General features: G+C 49.2%; 1 protein-coding gene across 1 annotated transcript in view; it reads left to right on the top strand.

The window, feature by feature from the left end:
• The first annotated feature begins 230 nt into the window (after window positions 1–230).
• The window catches only part of RAB43 (RAB43, member RAS oncogene family), a 33671-nt gene continuing 16885 nt past the window's right edge, over window positions 231–17016 (top strand). The window contains exon 1 of the mRNA XM_040463733.1: window positions 231–573. Within this exon, the coding sequence (XP_040319667.1) occupies window positions 370–573 (204 nt within the window). The 5' untranslated portion in view covers window positions 231–369. The remainder of the gene's footprint in view (window positions 574–17016) is intronic.

A 17016-nucleotide genomic window follows, 5' to 3' on the forward strand; every position in this document is an offset into this window, starting at 1 on the left:
GGGCCCGATGTGCTGAGGCTAGAGTCGGGCCGGGGCCGTGCGGGGGGCGGAGCCTGGCCGCGGCAGGGCTGAGGCCGGACCTGAGGGCCGGACTGGCCGGGAGCTAGCAGAGGGCCGGCCGCGAGCTTTGCGGAGGAGGGACCGGGCGAGTCCCGGGCGGAGCCTAGGCCGGTGGGCTCCGGCCCGGCCGGGGGCGGGGCGGAAGGGCGGAGGGGCGGGGCCGGGGCGGGCCCGGGTTGGGGCCGGCAGTCGGCGGCGCCCCTTCTTCAGGTGTTGCGGTGGTTCCACGTCGCCTGGCGGTCCGTAGCTTCCGTGAGCCCGGGCTGCCCCCAGCGTCCGGAGCGCCGGCCCTTCGGCTCCCGCGCGGCCATGGCGGGGCCGGGCCCGGGCCAGGGGGACCCGGACGAGCAGTACGATTTCCTGTTCAAGCTGGTGCTGGTGGGCGACGCGAGCGTGGGCAAGACGTGCGTGGTGCAGCGCTTCAAGACGGGCGCCTTCTCCGAGCGTCAGGGCAGCACCATCGGCGTCGACTTCACCATGAAGACGCTGGAGGTCCAGGGCAAGCGGGTCAAGGTGGGAGGCCCGGCCTGGGGTCGCCGCGCGGGGGGTGGTTTGGCCTTCTCTGACTGCGGCGCGGCCGGGGCAACGACGGGCACTGGGGGTCGACCAGGGACCCCGGAAGGCGCGCTCCCCCAGCGGGGGTAGGGGCTGGTTCAACCCCATACCGCAGCGAGCGCCCCGGATTGTTCTGAGGTTCTGACAAACCCCTTTCATTTCCCCTTACCCTTCCTCCTGTAGTAGCAGGCCTGGGCCTTAGGGTCTAGGTCAGGTTCAGTCCTCAGAGCGCCGGCCTTGGGGTGTGTGTGTGCGGGTGTGGGTGTGTGTGTTTGGGGATAGTGTGGGGGAGGAGTCCCTGCCCTCCCGAGCTCACACCCTGGGGGCAGTTTGCTCCAAAATAACTTCGCCGGTGGAAGGCAGCAGAGCGCCTCGGAGTGCGGGGTATAGAAGGGCCCATGGTTGGCCTGACCCTTCCCCACCGCGATCGAAGGCTCTAGCTCGGCCCCGGGCTGGGAGAACCCGGCCAGAAAACTACCCCTTCCCCCCTCCCTCCACGACTAGAAAGGATCAGGAAGTAATTGCTTCTAGGACCGGAGGGCCAAAACTTTTTGTCAGAATTTCCGGCCTGGCCACGCCTCCCTGCAGTCTCTTTGTGGACCTGGTGGTGGAACTTTACTCGACTAGGGCCAGCACTGGGTCCCCTCCCCCATCTGGAGTTTGATAGAAACTGAAAAGTTCACAGATACCGGAAGGTGGGGGAGAGGACCAAACTTTGGCAATGGCTCTGAATAGAAACAGCAGGATGTAGTTGCCACAATGTCCTGGCGGTGGTTTGATAAATAATATTTGTGATTAATGAATCAGAGTTTTCTTAACCTGGGTGCCAGCTCTCCCTAATAAAGTTAGGAGATCGTGGCCAGGACAGAGCATTGTTTATGCCCAGTATCTTTACTTAACTGAGCTGTGCAGAAATCTTTTCCATTCTTTCGTGGTTTTGAATTCACATGATCTCCAGGACGGCTCTTAAGAGCACCGGGCAGGGGCGGCACAGGGCAAGTGTTTTCTCCTGTTATCTCTGTGTTTTCTAGAAGATGAGCCAGAGTACTGAAGTCCCTTGAGGCCTGATGCTCTGGTGCTTTGCGTCCCCGGGCCGCTGGAGCCCTGCTCATGTTTGCCTTTTGCCAGGGTACTTCGCTCTTTGTTTCTGCAAAATTGGGATAATTTGTGGGTGTTGCCCACCTCCTGTCTCTCCGTGGAGAAAAAGTAAGCCAACAAACTTTACATGACCGCAGTGCCCCTAGAATGGATGTGCCAGAGGAAGCAGAAACTCCCTACCTGAAGCGTTTGTTGTTTGTTTGTGTGTGGTTGTTGTTTTTAAACAGTCTTTTCGGTTTCTGTGTGTTTTGGTTTCTTTCGGAGAGCAGAAAAAAGGAGCAGCGTGTGGCAGGCAGCTTTGAGTCATTATTTGGGACCACCCCTTTGGAGCAGATGGTGAGGGAAAGGGCTGTAGGATGGGTGGGGTGTGTCTCTGGATGAGTCTGTGCCCTGTGATGATGCCAGCAGCCACAGGGAAAGCGGAGTGCCTAAAATATAGGCATAAATAGCCGTGGTGTTCCTGTGAGCTGTCGGCCTTCTCCCGCACCCAAGTGTTTGTGGTGACTGGGTGCTGACGGTGGTCAAGGAGGGGGCAGGGTGTTCCTGTTTACCTGGTGTGATAACAGCCTGTGCCCCGGTGGAGCCCAGGGTGTACTGTGTACCCGGGCACAGGTTATGCAATGCAGCGCGGGCAGTTTGTGATTTCTTTTCCTTATGGTCACCTCCGCATTCAGAACAGTATGGGGATGGTAAAACCCCTCGGTAGTTACGACGGCTGCCCTTCTCGAGAGTCTGTTGTGTGCCAGCTGTTTTACAGCTGTGTGTGTGTGTGTGTGTGTGTGTGTGTGTTTAATGTTTATTTTGAGAGGGGGAGGGGGCAGCGAGAGAGGGAGAGAGAATCTCAAGCAGGCTTTGCGCTGTTAACGCAGAGCCTGACGTGGGGTTCCGTCTCACGACTGTGAGATCCTGACCTGAGCCAAAATCAAGAGTCAGATGCTTGACTGCCTGAGCCACCCAGGCACCCCTACAGGTGTGTCCTTATTAACCCTGTCTGGCATAGGACAGGCTTGCCCCAGGGCACACAGCAGGTAGTGGTAGCAGTGGGAATTTTCTTCCACTGTTTCGGTCTCCACAGCACTGAGGTCTTTCCCCTTACACCAGACTGCTTCTTAGAATCTGATTGTTGGGAGTGGGAAAGTCTTTGACAGTTATTTATCTCTTCATTTTGTAGTCAGAGAAACCTGAGGCCCAGGATGCTAAAGAGGCTTTGAATTAAAACCGAGCAAAAAAAAAACAAAACAAAAAAACACAAAAAACTATGAGCAGCAGTGGGTGGGGGACTTTTGGGGTTCCACTGACTCAGAAGGAGCAAGTCACTTTTGCTTTCTGAGTCTGTTTCCTCATCCATAAAACACCTCAGAGGTGTCTTTTTTTTTTTCCCCCCTCAAAAAACCCACCAGGTTTATTAAAGTTTAATTTATGCTCCTTAAACATTTCCCATTTTAGGTGTGCTGTTCTGTGAATTTTGACAAACGTATACAGTCCCATAATCACCCCCACAATCACAATATAGAATACTTCCAGCGACCCAGAAAGTTCCCTTGTGTCCCTTTGTGTCAGTGTCCTCCCTTCACCCCAGCCCCTGGCAATCACCGATCTGTTTTCTGTCCCTATAGTTTCAGCAATGTGATTTTAACTGGAACCTTTGGTGAGCCAGATTTTATTGTTATTGTTCCTGCAGAAAGTGTGTCCGTATCAGGGATTTAGTTTAAAACCTTTCCAGGGGGCTGTTGGGGTTCCAACAAGCATCCAACATGATCTCCCAAACCTCCTCTCCATGTGCCACAGGCTTTTGTTTACCTGGTGTGAGCTCCAACAACCCAGAGATAGATCACCGGTGTTTTTCCAGCCCCTCTGAACACCAGTGCTAGGCAGGGCGGGTGGGGTGGGGTACTGCTGCAGGGGTGAAGGGGGAAGGCCGAGGGGCTACAGGTTCTGGCTTCTCACCCAGCCAGAGTAATACTCCTTTTATCCACTTCTGTATTGAGGGTCCACTTGTTTCTATTTGACTGAAAAGTTCTGCTAAAAACTGTTTGAAATGTCACAGATCTAATCAAACTTCCTTATTTCTATAGTCACTTCCTCTTGCAACCACAATAACATCCAGACTCCTTACCTGAGGAGGTGGGCCCCCATCTCCCTGGGCTGATTTCATGTCCCTCCCTCTGTCCCTCACTTGCTGCTGTCTAGCCTCGCTAGCCCTTTCTGCCTTGGGGTCTTTGTATCTGTCCCCCTGCCTATCACACCGTGTTCCTAATATCCCCCTGCTGCTTCATTATTTGGCTCCCACTGCAAATGCCTTCTCTTCAGAGAGAGGCCTTCCCTGACCTTCTAGACCCTCTCTCCCATTACAGTATAAGTTCATAGCACTTATTAGGACTTGAAATTACCTCGTTTGTTGGTCCCCTCCTGTACGATGTGTATCAGCTCCTTGAAAGCGCAGGGATCTAGTCTGCCTTATGGGCCTATGAGTCCCTAGCACATTGTTGAGACACATGATGTGCAGTACATGTTTGTGCATTGATTTTTATTAATAGAGGGGAAGCTGAGGCCAAAATAAATGAAGTGACCAGCGTGTCCAAGGCTCCACACAAGTCGGTGGCAAAACCAGGACTTGAGCCCAGGGTCTGCCTGGGTCCCAAGCCTAGTGCTTGTTTTCATACTCAACACCTCCCTGCCTCCCCCGCCCACCCCCCATCTGAGTCCCTCTGAGTTCATAATAATGACCCTCAGAGTCTGCAAGTTAATGAATCTAGTAAAAATGCAGATGCAGCCACCGCACTTTGAGACAAGAATGTGGACTTGGGCATTTCATAGATTTTTCAGGAATAAGGGTTGAAGCCTCAGTGAGTTCCAGCATGTTTGTCCACTAACAGAACATCTAGCCAGGCTTGAACAGCCCACATAGCCTGCTGTGCTGGTTAGGAAGGCACCTTATGGGGTGACAGGTTCCTGTGTCCAACCTCATGGGGATTCCTGAGGCTCTGGGTATGCAGGTTGAACTTCAAGAGTGAACCTGGGGGGCGCCATCTTGCACACCGTGCAGTCTCTGAAAGAGAGCACTGGCTTAGGAGTCTGAAGGTCTGAATCTTCCATCCAGCTCTGGCACAACCGTGGCGAATTCCTTTTCCCTTCTTGGAGCCCATGGCTTGCTTCCTCATTTTTGAGTTGGGACTAATGATCTTTGCCTGCTTCTTAGGGCTGTTGGAAAACTATGGACGTACTTAAAATAGTGTAAAAATTCCCCTTACATATTTTTGAATGGATGATCCATCCACGTGGTCCAGAATTTCAAAATTTTGAAGACATAAAAGGGCATACAGTTAAAAAAAAAAAATCTCCCTTTGACCCCCAACTCCGCGGTGCCCTCTAAGAAGAGACAACCAGTGTTACTCATTTCTGGTCTATCCTGAAAGTGGCGTTGCGGATAAAATCAAGGAATTACAAATATAAGGACTTACATTATTATTGCTGTTGTTACCATTTTTCCTCCTCAGAGCAGACAGGTGATTTCTTAACTCGCCCCTCCTCCACCCCTCACTCCCCGCCCCGCCCACCTCACTGTCCCCCAGGAAATCTCAGCCGGTTCTAAATCCTTAAAACATTCTGACCGCTCCTCTACTCTCTCTTATCTGGGACAATACAAAGGCCTGTTATGTAAACTCGTTTTGCAGATCGCTGGGGACACAGGCCTCAAGTCCACACACAGAGGTTAGCCTTGTCGAATTGTACCCCCTTTATTCAGCTCTCTGTCGGGTTCACTCTCCCCTTGTTGGGGAGGTTGCCAGATCTCTCCTTCACAGAGGTAAAGTTTATGCCCTTGGGCCTGGGCCTCCAGATTTCAGGACCTTGGGCCTTGGCTCTCAAGCTTCCCCGGGCCCTACAAGTAATCTTTGTTTTTGTAGCCTGGCACTTTCAAAAGAGGGGGCAGGGGCAGGGGCAGGGAAATAGGCATTGCCTTCTTTTAAAGTTTGCATCCTCGGTCCTTCCAATCGGGATTTTGTGGTTCAGATCAGGTGCTTTTCCTACTTGGATCATATTGGTTGGACTTTTTCAGTTTTGATCAGAAATAGCAAAAGGACTGTTAGATAAGAAAGAAGTACTGGGTCGTGCTGGTTGTCCGAGGAAATCTGTTCTTGATGCCAATGACAGCTATCCCTGTTGCAAAATAAACCTTGCCTCCTGAGGTTTCTGACCCTCCTGAGGCAGCACGTGTAGCGGAAAGACCGTGGAACGAGCTCCAGGAGCAGACCCACGCTGCTCCTTAAGATTTACCACCTTAAAATCTTGGCTTTGCCACGTAGCCCTTTAGGCGTGTGATGTCACCTCCTCTTACCAGCTTCACCCTCAAACCCTGCAAACCCCTTCGCTTTAGGGACCTGGCCCACTGCAGATCATCAGTAAATGGGTGCTGATGTTGGTATGGAAATCACCTGGGAGAGAGAGAGAGAGCGAGTGATGTGGCGAGTCAGGAAGCTTGGGTGTGCAGCGGACCTTACACAAGTCATTTCACCGATCTGTTACCCTGTCAGTGAATGCAGGAAGGATCCTTGTCTTACCTACCCATATGGGGTTTCCCCGTGGCCACCCTGTGAGAGAGACCCTCATCTTACAGAGCAGGACATGGAGGCCTGTGGGTGACAGATCTGAACAGAACTGAGCCTTCTGGCTTCTGGTGCTTCTGCTCACTGTTGGCCATGCCCTCCCCTGCCCCCCGCCCGGTAGTATCCGCACCAACACAACACACACGCAGAAAGGTTGGGGAGGAATGAGTTCAATATCTGGGCTGTCATATATCACTTGCATTTCACACTCTTTGTGTGTTTTGATTAGCAGTACCAAAGCAGCATCCTGATGCCAGGTGCTTGTTACACAAATCCTTGTTAATTCAGATGAATTGGGTGAAGTGGTGCATTTGGCTGGTATGAACAAAAGAAAAAGCCCATCTTCTAGAATGGCTTACAAAATGCTGTCCTGTTGAACACATAGCGACAGAACCCAAGCAAGGACTGTGAGAGGATCCCTCCAGCCCGCTGGGAGGGATTAGTAAGTGAAGACCATTTCTCATTAGCAGCTCCTGTATATACACCACGACACACATGGACTTCTCTGATCTGACTTGCTCTACTGTGCCTCGTAAGCCTCTGTTTCCCAGATTGGAAAGAGGTGAATTTAACCCGAGATGAGGTGTGTGAGCATCGGCAGTTCTTAGAAGTTTTCTCACCTATTCGTCAACGTTTGAGGTGACATCATCCCAAATTTGGAGCGTCACTAAGGAGCGATGTGCCTGATTTGTAAAAAATAGCAACCCCAGAACCTGATGTGTCCACGGGTGCTGCGCCTTTCAAAAGAGTCTCCTTGAAAAATTGTACACGTATTTCCCAGATGTTTAACCAGCTGCGATGATCCTTATTCAAATTCTTCAGAATGTACAGATCTTTTTTTTTAAAGTTTATTTATTTATTTTGAGAGAGAGAGAGAGAGAGAGAGAGAGAAAACAAGTGAGAGAGGGAGAGAGAGAGAGAATCCCAGTCTCCTCACTGCCAGCACAGAGCCTGATGTGGGGCTCAAACTCATGAACCATGAGATCATGGCCTGAGCCAAAATCAAAGAGTGGGACGCTTAACCAACTGAGCCACCCAGGCACCCTGCAGCTCTTACTTTTGGCAGGACTTTCAGGGATGTATTTGAACACCTGCCATAGTGTTAAGCAGTTCTTCGGTCCAAAGCGAGGTCTGACTATAAAATCGCAAATCTGGTGTACTGCAGGCCAGGGGACTTGCCCAAGTGCCCTGATGGCAACTGCAGTGTGTGTTGGGCAGTGACAGGTCATTGGAATGTGTCCCGTCTTGAGGCAACTGCTTTTTAAAGGGATGCCATTCATCCTTTTTTTTTTTTTTTTTTTTAAGTTTATTTATTTTGAGAGAGAGCACGTGCACATGAGCGGGGGAGAGGCAGAGAGAGAGAATCCCGAGCCCGATGTAGGGCTCTATCCCACAAATTGTGGGATCTTGAGCAGAGTTGAAATCAAGAATCAGACGCTTAGCCAACTGAGCCACCCAGGTGCCCCGGGGATGCTGTGCAAATTGATGTGAGAGGCACACAGCTGATGGTTAGTGGGTTACGGTAGCTGATGGTGAGGATGTTGGACCATTTCACTGAAAAAAATTTTTCTTATAATTTCAATCCAGGTAATCCCCACTCCTGCCATTTTCATGTCTGAGAAGGGTAAAAATCCAATAGTTTTTAAAATTAAAAATATTCCGTTTACATTTTCTAATGAAAAACTTTGATTTTTTTCAATTTATTTAACTTGTTTTTTTATTCTTGGGTTTTAACTCTCTAATGGATACACAAACAGTAGGTGATTTCGTGATGAAAAAGTGGATCAAAGCCGTCAGAATAAACTTCAGTTCGCTAGCTCTGAATTGTGCATATCTGCCATGTTTACGGGATAGATGAATTACATAGAAAAAGATCAATTTTATAAAATAATGAACATTCTTTGAAATACATAGAAAAGAGTCTATTTTATTATTGAAACCACAAGGTAAATTAAATACCTCTGTGTGCACTCTGACTCTAGGGTTTTCTTTGGGTTATTTTCCCCAGAATAAGCCCTTGATATGTGCTGACTGAATGAACGAGCAAGTAGTGAGAGGGAGGGAAGGGTAGAGAAGGAGGGAGAAGGGAGAGCCTTCTAAGCGGGAAAGGGTGACGGTGGGGCTCTGCTTGAAGAGTGGGGTTCACGCATCAGCTGAAGGGCTCCTGGCCAGGGAGGCGAGTTAAATGGCTGATGGGAGCAGGAGACCTTATGGGGAACTCCATGTTTTGTTTTGTTTTGTTTTGTTTGATTTTATGACTTTTGAGAAATAGTACCACCACAGCACAAGTTGATGGGGAAAGTTTTATAGACTAGTTTGCTAAAAGGCCTGATCTCTTGGGACACCTTGGTGGCTCAGTCGGTTAAGTGTCCGACTTCGGCTCAGGTCATGATCTTGCGGTTTGTGAGTTCGAGTCCTGCGTCGGCCTCTGTGCTGACAGTACGGAGCCTGGAGCCTGCTTCAGATTCTGTGTCTTCCTCCCTCTCCCTCTCTCTCTCTCTCTCTCTCTCTCTCTCTCTCTCTCTCCCCACCCCCCACATGTACTCTGTCTCTCTCTCAAAAATAAATAAACACTAAAAAAAGTTAAAAAAACAAAAAACATAGCCTGATCTCTTAAAATTTAATTGGCACAGTTGGGCTAATTTGATGCAAAATGGTCACACAGTTGGTACTTTCAAGCCTAACATGAAAAACTCATTAAGTATTAAAAGGACTCCAAGCTATAGAATTCCCACTAGATTCTTCTTTTTACCAGTCAGGGTTTCCCCTGCCTCTGAGCAGGAGCGTGGTAATGGATGAAAGGCCGTGGCTATTAAGATGCTTTGGGGCAGTTTGCTCTGCGTGTGTGCACATGTGTGTAAACATCAACAGATTGTTATTTTGCTTTACATGAGTTGGCCTTACTGGACTAGCTTGTCTAAAGTAGCGTTCTACGAAGTTCCTTTAAAAAAAGAATCTTTATTGGGGTGCCTGGGTGGCTCTGTCAGTTCAGCCTCTGACTCTTGATTTCAGCTCAGGTCTTGATCTCAGGGTTGTGAGTTCAAGCCCTGCGTTGGCCTCCACCCTGGGTGTGGAGTCTACTTAAAAAAAAAAAAAAAATTCTTGGGGGGAACCTGGGTGGCTCAGTCGGTTAAGCGTCTGACTTCGGCTCAGGTCATGATCTCACGGTTCCTGAGTTTGAGCCCCACAGCTGTGCTGACAGCTCGGAGCCTGGAGCCTGATTCTGTGTCTCCTTCTCTCTCCACCCCTCCCCTGCTTACACTCTGTCTCTCTTTCTCTCAAAAATAAATAAACATTAAAAAAAAATCTTGGAGTGCCTGGGTGGCTCAGTTGGTTAAGCGTCTGACTCTCTGGTTCAGCTCAGGTCACGATCTCACGGTTTCATGAGTTCGAGCCCTGTATCGGGCTCTTTGCTGACAGTGCAGAGCCTGCTTGAGATTCTCTTTCTCCCTTTCTCTCTCTGCCCCTCCTCTGCTCACATTGTCTCTGTCTCTCTCAAAATAAATAAATAAACTTAAAAAAAAAATTGAAAAAGTCTTTACTGAGATACAATCCATATCCCGTAGAACTCCCGCATTGAAAGCGTTCAGTTCAGGGTGGTGATGGCGTGTACTCACAGAGTTGTATAACTGTCAGCACACTTAATTGCCAGGTATTTTCATCGCCCCAAGAGACACCTTCTACCTGTTAGCAGTCGCTCTTGTTGCTGCCTCCCCATGCCCCTGGCAACCACCTGTCTACTTTCTGCCTCTATAGATTGCCTGTTCTGGACATTCTGTGTAAGTGGAACTCACAATGTGGTGGGTATTCCCGCATCTAGCTTCTTTCGCTGAGCATAACGTTTTCGCGGTCTGCGTTCCTTTATATCCTTTACTTGCCTTACTTGTTTTTTTCTTCCTACCACTTACCACCACCCCACATCACACGCTTTCTTGTTCGTTCCCAGGCCCGGGAGGGAATGTGAGCTCTGCTGTGTCTCTATTCCACTGCCCCCTCTCTGTTGTTGAACGAACTGGATGAAGCCTTCTGCCGTCACTGTTCAGTGACTGCCTTTTTCCACGTCACGAAGTACGTCTTTGCCTTTGGCGGATCCAATATTTGTCTGTCTCCCATGCTACCCTCTAGTAATTGGGAAATCCATATACCCTATTTCTACTTATCTTGTTAAATGTTAAATGCGTATTCAAACTTATATTTTTCTACCTGCGGTCTAGAATCAGCATTTATTTCTTTGACCCTAAGAGTACAAGAACCTGGCACATTCTCCCTATGTGTTTATTGCCTCCTCATCCCCAATTTCCACGTTGAAATCATCTAAAACTTGCGTGTCAGGGGCGCCTGGGTGGCGCAGTCGGTTAAGCGTCCGACTTCAGCCAGGTCACAATCTCGCGGTCCGTGAGTTCGAGCCCCGCGTCAGGCTCTGGGCTGATGGCTCGGAGCCTGGAGCCTGTTTCCGATTCTGTGTCTCCCTCTCTCTCTGCCCCTCCCCCGTTCGTGCTCTGTCTCTCTCTGTCCCAAAAATAAATAAACATTGAAAAAAAAAATTTTTTAAACTTGCGTGTCAGATCATTGTTGATTTTTTTTTTTTTGGCATTATGCATTAGATAGAAACAGTATGAAAATTCCTATATTTCTGAAGGCCTAAGGAATTTTTTAAAATGTCTCTCATAAGCTCCTTCTTGTCATTTTCCCTGATGGGACAGGAGCTGGAACTTAGGGTCTCTTCTCCACATCGCTTGCCTTCTCCTCCACCTTAACTGCGTTGTGTTCTGTTGTGCTGTATTCTGGACAAAACCTGGGCTCCACCTTCTGGCACAACGATTTCCTTTTGAACTGTATCTGTTCTGATCATTCATCTCTCGGTTTCTTTATTTTGACAAATACGATTTTCGTTCCCAAGATCTCTAGCTGGTTTTTTTCATATCCGTATTCCTTCATTCTGAGGTTGTTATTAATACTCTCATTTTCCCTGACTTTTTACTGTGACCACTTTCAAGCATAACAGAAAGGGTGAAAGAACACAGTAAACCGCGAAACTGTCCTCTGCCTGGATTCAGCCACTGTTCGTATTTTGCTGTGTGCCTTATCTTTCTGTATATGCAATATAATTTTTTTTTTTAGTTTATTTATCTATTTGGAGAGAGGGCGAGCGCACCAGCAGGGGGAGGGGCAGAGACAAAGAGAGGGAGAGAGAATCCCAAGCAGGCTCCACACTGTCACCACAGAGCCCAGTGTGAGGGTTGAACTCACGAACTGTGAGATCACGACCTGAGTCGAAATCAAGAGTTGGGTGCTTAATCTACTGAGCCACCCAGGCATCCCTCTTCCTAATGACTTTCTTTTTATTTATTTATTTATTTATGTATTTATGTATTTATGTATTTATTTATGTTTGTTTGTTTGTTTGTTTAAATTTACATCCAAATTAGTTAGCATTTAGTGCAACAATGATTTCAGGAATAGATTCCTTAGTGACCCTTACCCACTTAGCCCATCCCCCCACCCCCTCCCACAACCCCTCCAGTAACCCTCAGTTTGTTCTCCATATTCATGAGTCTCTTCTGTTTTGTCCCCCTCCCTGGTTTTATATTATTTTTGTTTCCCTTCTCTTATGTTGATCTGTTTTGTCTCTAAAGTCCTCATAGGAGTGAAGTCATAGGATATTTGTCTTTCTCTGACTGACTAATTTCACTTAGCATAATACCCTCTAGTTCCATCCACGTAGTTGCAAATGGCAAGATTTCATTCTTTTTTTTTTTTTATTTTTTTTTTCAACGTTTTTATTTATTTTTGGGACAGAGAGAGAGACAGAGCATGAACGGGGGAGGGGCAGAGAGAGAGGGAGACACAGAATCGGAAACAGGCTCCAGGCTCCGAGCCATCAGCCCAGAGCCTGACGCGGGGCTCGAACTCACAGACCGCGAGATCGTGACCTGGCTGAAGTCGGACGCTTAACCGACTGCGCCACCCAGGCGCCCCAAGATTTCATTCTTTTTGATTGCCGAGTGATACTCCATTGTAGATATATACCACATCTTCTTTATCCATTCATCCGTCAATGGACATTTGGGCTCTTTCCATACTTTGGCTATTGTTGATCGTGCTGCTATAAACATGGGGGTGCATGTGTCCCTTCGAAACAGCACACCTGTATCCCTTGGATAAATACCTAGTAGTGCAATCGTAGGGATTATGGCTTTCTTAATAACATTGCTTTCTCTAGCTTATTTTATTGTAAGAATATAATATATAGTACATATAACATATAAAACGCATGCTAATTGACTGTTTATGTTATCTACAAGTCTTCCAGTCAACAGTTAAGCTATTAGTAGATACATTTTTGAGAGTCCAAAGTTGCCCCCAGATTTTCAACTGCCCAGGGGGTTGGCGCATCTAACCCCCACATTGTTCAAGGGTCAGTTGTATTTCTATAATAGCTTCTACTGTCTAGCCGATTTTTAAGCTTTTCCAACTTTTCTCCCAAATGTCTTTTATAGTGTGTTTCCTCTTTGAACCAGAGTCTAGTACAGGCTTGGTCCAGAACAACACCTTGCTACCTTTTTTTTTTTTTTTTTCAATGATACTGATTTTTTTTTTTTTTCTTTTTTAAGATTTGCTCCCTGGATTTGTCTTGTGGTTTCCTTGGGGTTTGGACTTGTCCCTTTGTCTCCTGTATTTCCTGTAAACTGGAGATTGGGTTAGAGGCTCACTTTGGCTCGGGTGGGATGGTTTGGGCAAGAATGAATCATAGGTAATGTTGTGTGCTGCCCATTTGCACCACGGCAGGCAGTACTGGGTGCCAGGTTATCCCCTGGTACTGATGCCTTCTTTGATCACTTGGTGAGGGGAGTGTCTGCCAGATTTCTCTGTTCACGTTTATTGTTAAAAGATTCCTTTTTGCTCTTAGCTTGTTTCTTGGGGGATCACTTCAGAGCCATGGCCTTGACCTGGCCTTTTCTGCCTGGAGCAGCAGACAGGATGAAATGGGATTGAAAGGGAAAAATGCCTAACCTTTAGAAGGTACTCTGCCCGGCTTAATTACAGTTGTTGGTAGAATTTACCGTCTGACACCCTGAGACACCAACTGCATATCGGGGAGATCATTAAATGGAGACTCATTCATGGGTTATCCATCCATTCTGTAACTACCTCCTCTTTCCCCAGGCACCGTTCTAAGCTCTGAAGAGAAAAAAAGGGGAATAAGAGACAGTTCCTGTTCTTTAGGAGCTCACATCTGGTTGGGGCAACAGATATGTAAACATAGCTAGCGTGCAGTGCTGTGAATGTTGCTGCCCAGTTTCTGAACCCAGAATTGGAGCATGTGGCCTGACAAGTAAGCATGTGTGTATTTATTGTGGCCACAAGATCGAATATGGAAAATTAGGACCGGGACGCCTGGGTGGTCCAGTCGGTTGAGCCTCTGACTTCAGCTCAGGTCATGGTCCCCTGGTTCATGAGTTCGAGCCCCACATTGGGCTCGCTGCTGTCAGCGCAGAGCCCTCTTCAGATCCTCTGTCCCCCTCTCTCTGACCCTCCCCTGCTAGCGCTCCCCCCAAAATAAATACATATTTAAAAAAAGAAGAAGAAGAAAAGAAAATTAGGACTGTTCCCACAAAGCAGGGCCCTGTGGTTGCCATGGCTGTCCTAGGGGTGTTGGCTGAGTGCCATAGGGCCACAGAGGAGGCAGCAGTCTGCTCTCCCCAGGGTTGCAGAGGCAGGGAGTTTCGAGCTTAGGTAGGCCCTGGAAGATAAGTCAGTGTCCCATTGAGGAAAGAGAGAAGGGGCTTTGCTACCAGAGCCACATATGCACAAAGCCATGGAGGTGTGGGAGAGGAAGTGTGGGTGTTCGTCCAAGTCCAAAGTGGCTGGAGTATGTTGGGGTGGGGGCAGGGATGAGCATAAGGAGGGGGCTCAAGACCAGACTTCTGAACATAGAAGGCACGTCAACGGTGTCCTGAGGGCCGTGGGAAGCGTTCTCTGGAAGACCCACTGTTTGTCCCTCAGGGTTGATGCGGGCGGGAGGCACGATCAGCTGTGGCTGAGTGGAGGGGCGCCCAAGGGGTCAAGGCCGAGCAGGTATCCCTGCTTGGTGCACTCTCCATTAACCCTGGTGGCAGGGCACTGGAGGGACACCGTGAGGGAAGGCAGAGCTCAGTTTGGGACGTATGGCATACGACCCTTCTGTGGGCTGGGTCCTTACTGCTGAGGAAGTTTGGAAAGAGAAGCCGGTGGGCTTAAGGGAATTACTGTCGAGGCAGTGAGGGCTCTACCAGACCGTTTACCCAGAGAGTCTGAGCTTGTGGCCGTGGCTTTAGGAATGCTGCTGTTGCTTGTTCTCGGCCTTTCCTGGGAGGCATGGGTTGTTGCCACAAGGAGCCAGCAGCCCACCCTGTTTGTTATGGGCTCTTCCTGGCCTAGCGGGGGACTGCCTGATCACTGAATCAGGTGGGGGGGGCCTCCTGGCGCCCTGCTTGGTCAGGTCCCTCTCTGTTTCCCCGCAACACCTCAAAGGGCCTGTGAGTGCAGTTTGGTGGCAGCAGGGAAGGGGGACGGCTGGGGGGAAGGGCTTGGGTTGTGCTGGATGGTCTCCGCTTCCCTGTGAGAAGGAGGAGGGGCGTCCCTGGGGAGCCAGTGGCCCTTTGCTAGCGACCGAGGCAGGACTCATTGGTCAGAGGCTCTGGTCTTTTTCCCACGTCGTGCCTTTTCCCCATGCAGACTGTTCAGGAAGGGGTTTGACTGATTCCTGCAGGAGGTATGAATCATCAGTGAGGTTTCTTGGAAGAAAGAAAACAAAACAAAACCAAACAAAGCATTTAAGGTTTGTGGAGGAGCCATACACAGTAAAGGTCATGGGGTTCTAGAATCAGACCAGGCTCTTCTGCCAACGGCTTCCCTGTGACCCTTCGACCCCTGGTGTAGAAAGTCATAAACCTTCTAGAGCTGTCGTGAGGATGAGATGGACTGGCAGATGTGAGCAGTAACACTGGTGGTGCCTGATGTTCTCGAAGCACGTTAGAACCCCTCCTGCGCCCCGTGCCCCCCGCAGCCCTGCAGAGCGGGGCTGGTCGCTGCTCCTCCCAAGATCCTGGTGAGGAAATACCGACTCCAGGAAGCTACTGAACCATCCTTGGCCCCTCGGCGGATGGAGAACGGGAACCCGAGAGTCCTGATGGCTCTTTGACCTCAGACTGTGGGTAACCTGCCGAGGAGGGCTGCGTTGTAACAGGGGATGAGAAATCTGTGACGCTGGGACCTGGAGCGGCTGTGTTTAGGGGGCAGGAGGAATCTAGACTCAGGAGTCCGTCCCCAGCGCTCACTGCCCGCCACAGAGGAGCCGTCTGTGTTCAGGGCCACGTTGCTTGCCCTTCCCTGTCTCGCCCTTGTCTCCCTCACTCGGTGTCTGCCCTCCTGCCGCCTGTCTTCAGCTAGCATACTGGACGTTTGGCAGCACGTCACTGTCGCTCCTGACGGCACACCCGTGTCTCGATCGTGGCTGGTTGGCAAGCCCCAGGCCACCCTCCTCCCTGGAGGACTGGGGCAGAAGTGACAGCAGCTGGCTGGAGGAGTGGCCTGCAGACTCCGCCTCCCGGTTCGACTCCCCACATCCCAAGACATGACGAAAAATAACTCAGGAACTCGTATTTGGGTCAGTCTGACCAGTTTTCAGAGTTTTGTCCTGAGAACTCATTTTCCCAGGGTCCTTTTCTACTATGAAGTAGCAAGGAACTTTCCGTTGTCTGTTCCGTCATGCAGGAGAAAGACTGTTCAAATAAAATCTTCTCTTTCCACTGGAGGAGACAGTGCTAGACATAGGTTTTGGGAACTCAATCACTAGCAGTGCTTTTAACCTAATGAGCAGAACTGATTTTCCACTGGGGCACATGTGAACTCACTCCTTGGGGACAGCCGGCACAGATCCCTGGAAAGCAGCTTTAGCCCCACTGGGCCTGTTGTCCGCCTCTTGTCCCCTCTCACTGGCCCAACTACCAGGACTTGTCTTCAGAAAGCTTCCTTTATTGTTGAGTACCTGGGTCTGTGCCAGGTTGCTGGTAACACAAAGAATAGATGGGGTCTCTCCCCTCAAGAGCCCATTCTTTTTTTTTTTTTTTCTAAGTTTATTTATTTTGAGAGAGCAAGAGCAAGCATTTATTTTGAGAGAGCAAGAGCAAGCAGGGGAGGGGCAGAGAGAGAGAGAGAGAGAGAAAGAATCTCAGGTAGGCCCTGAACTTTCAGCATGGAGCCCAATGCAGGGCTTGAACCCACAACCCATTGAGATCATGACCTGAGCTGAAATCAAGAGTTGGACACTGAAATGACTGAGCCACCTACGCTCCCCTAGAGCCTATTCTTGATGGCAACAGACAGACTTACAAACCTAGAGCCCCAGACAGACAGTCCTAGGCCAGTTCCCACTAAGAAACCTGTTTTTTTGTGTGTGTGCGCCTACAGAATGGTCATGTGTTAGTTTTTTTTTTTTTTGGGGGGGGTTTGCTTTAGGGAGGTTTTCCTTTTTTGGTTGTTTTGTAATTTTTTTTTTTTTTTTTTTTTTTTTTTTAGTTCTTTATTTTGAGAGACGGAGATGGTGAATGGTGGAGGCATAGAGAGAGAGGGAGACAGAGGATCCCAAGCAGGCTCTGCGCTGTGAGCACGGAGCCCAACATAGGGCTCCACCTCTTGAAACCCTGAGATCATGACC

Source organism: Herpailurus yagouaroundi, unplaced genomic scaffold, assembly GCF_014898765.1.
Source record: "Herpailurus yagouaroundi ecotype Mexico unplaced genomic scaffold, PumYag 419, whole genome shotgun sequence".
Taxonomy (NCBI): domain Eukaryota; kingdom Metazoa; phylum Chordata; class Mammalia; order Carnivora; family Felidae; genus Herpailurus; species Herpailurus yagouaroundi.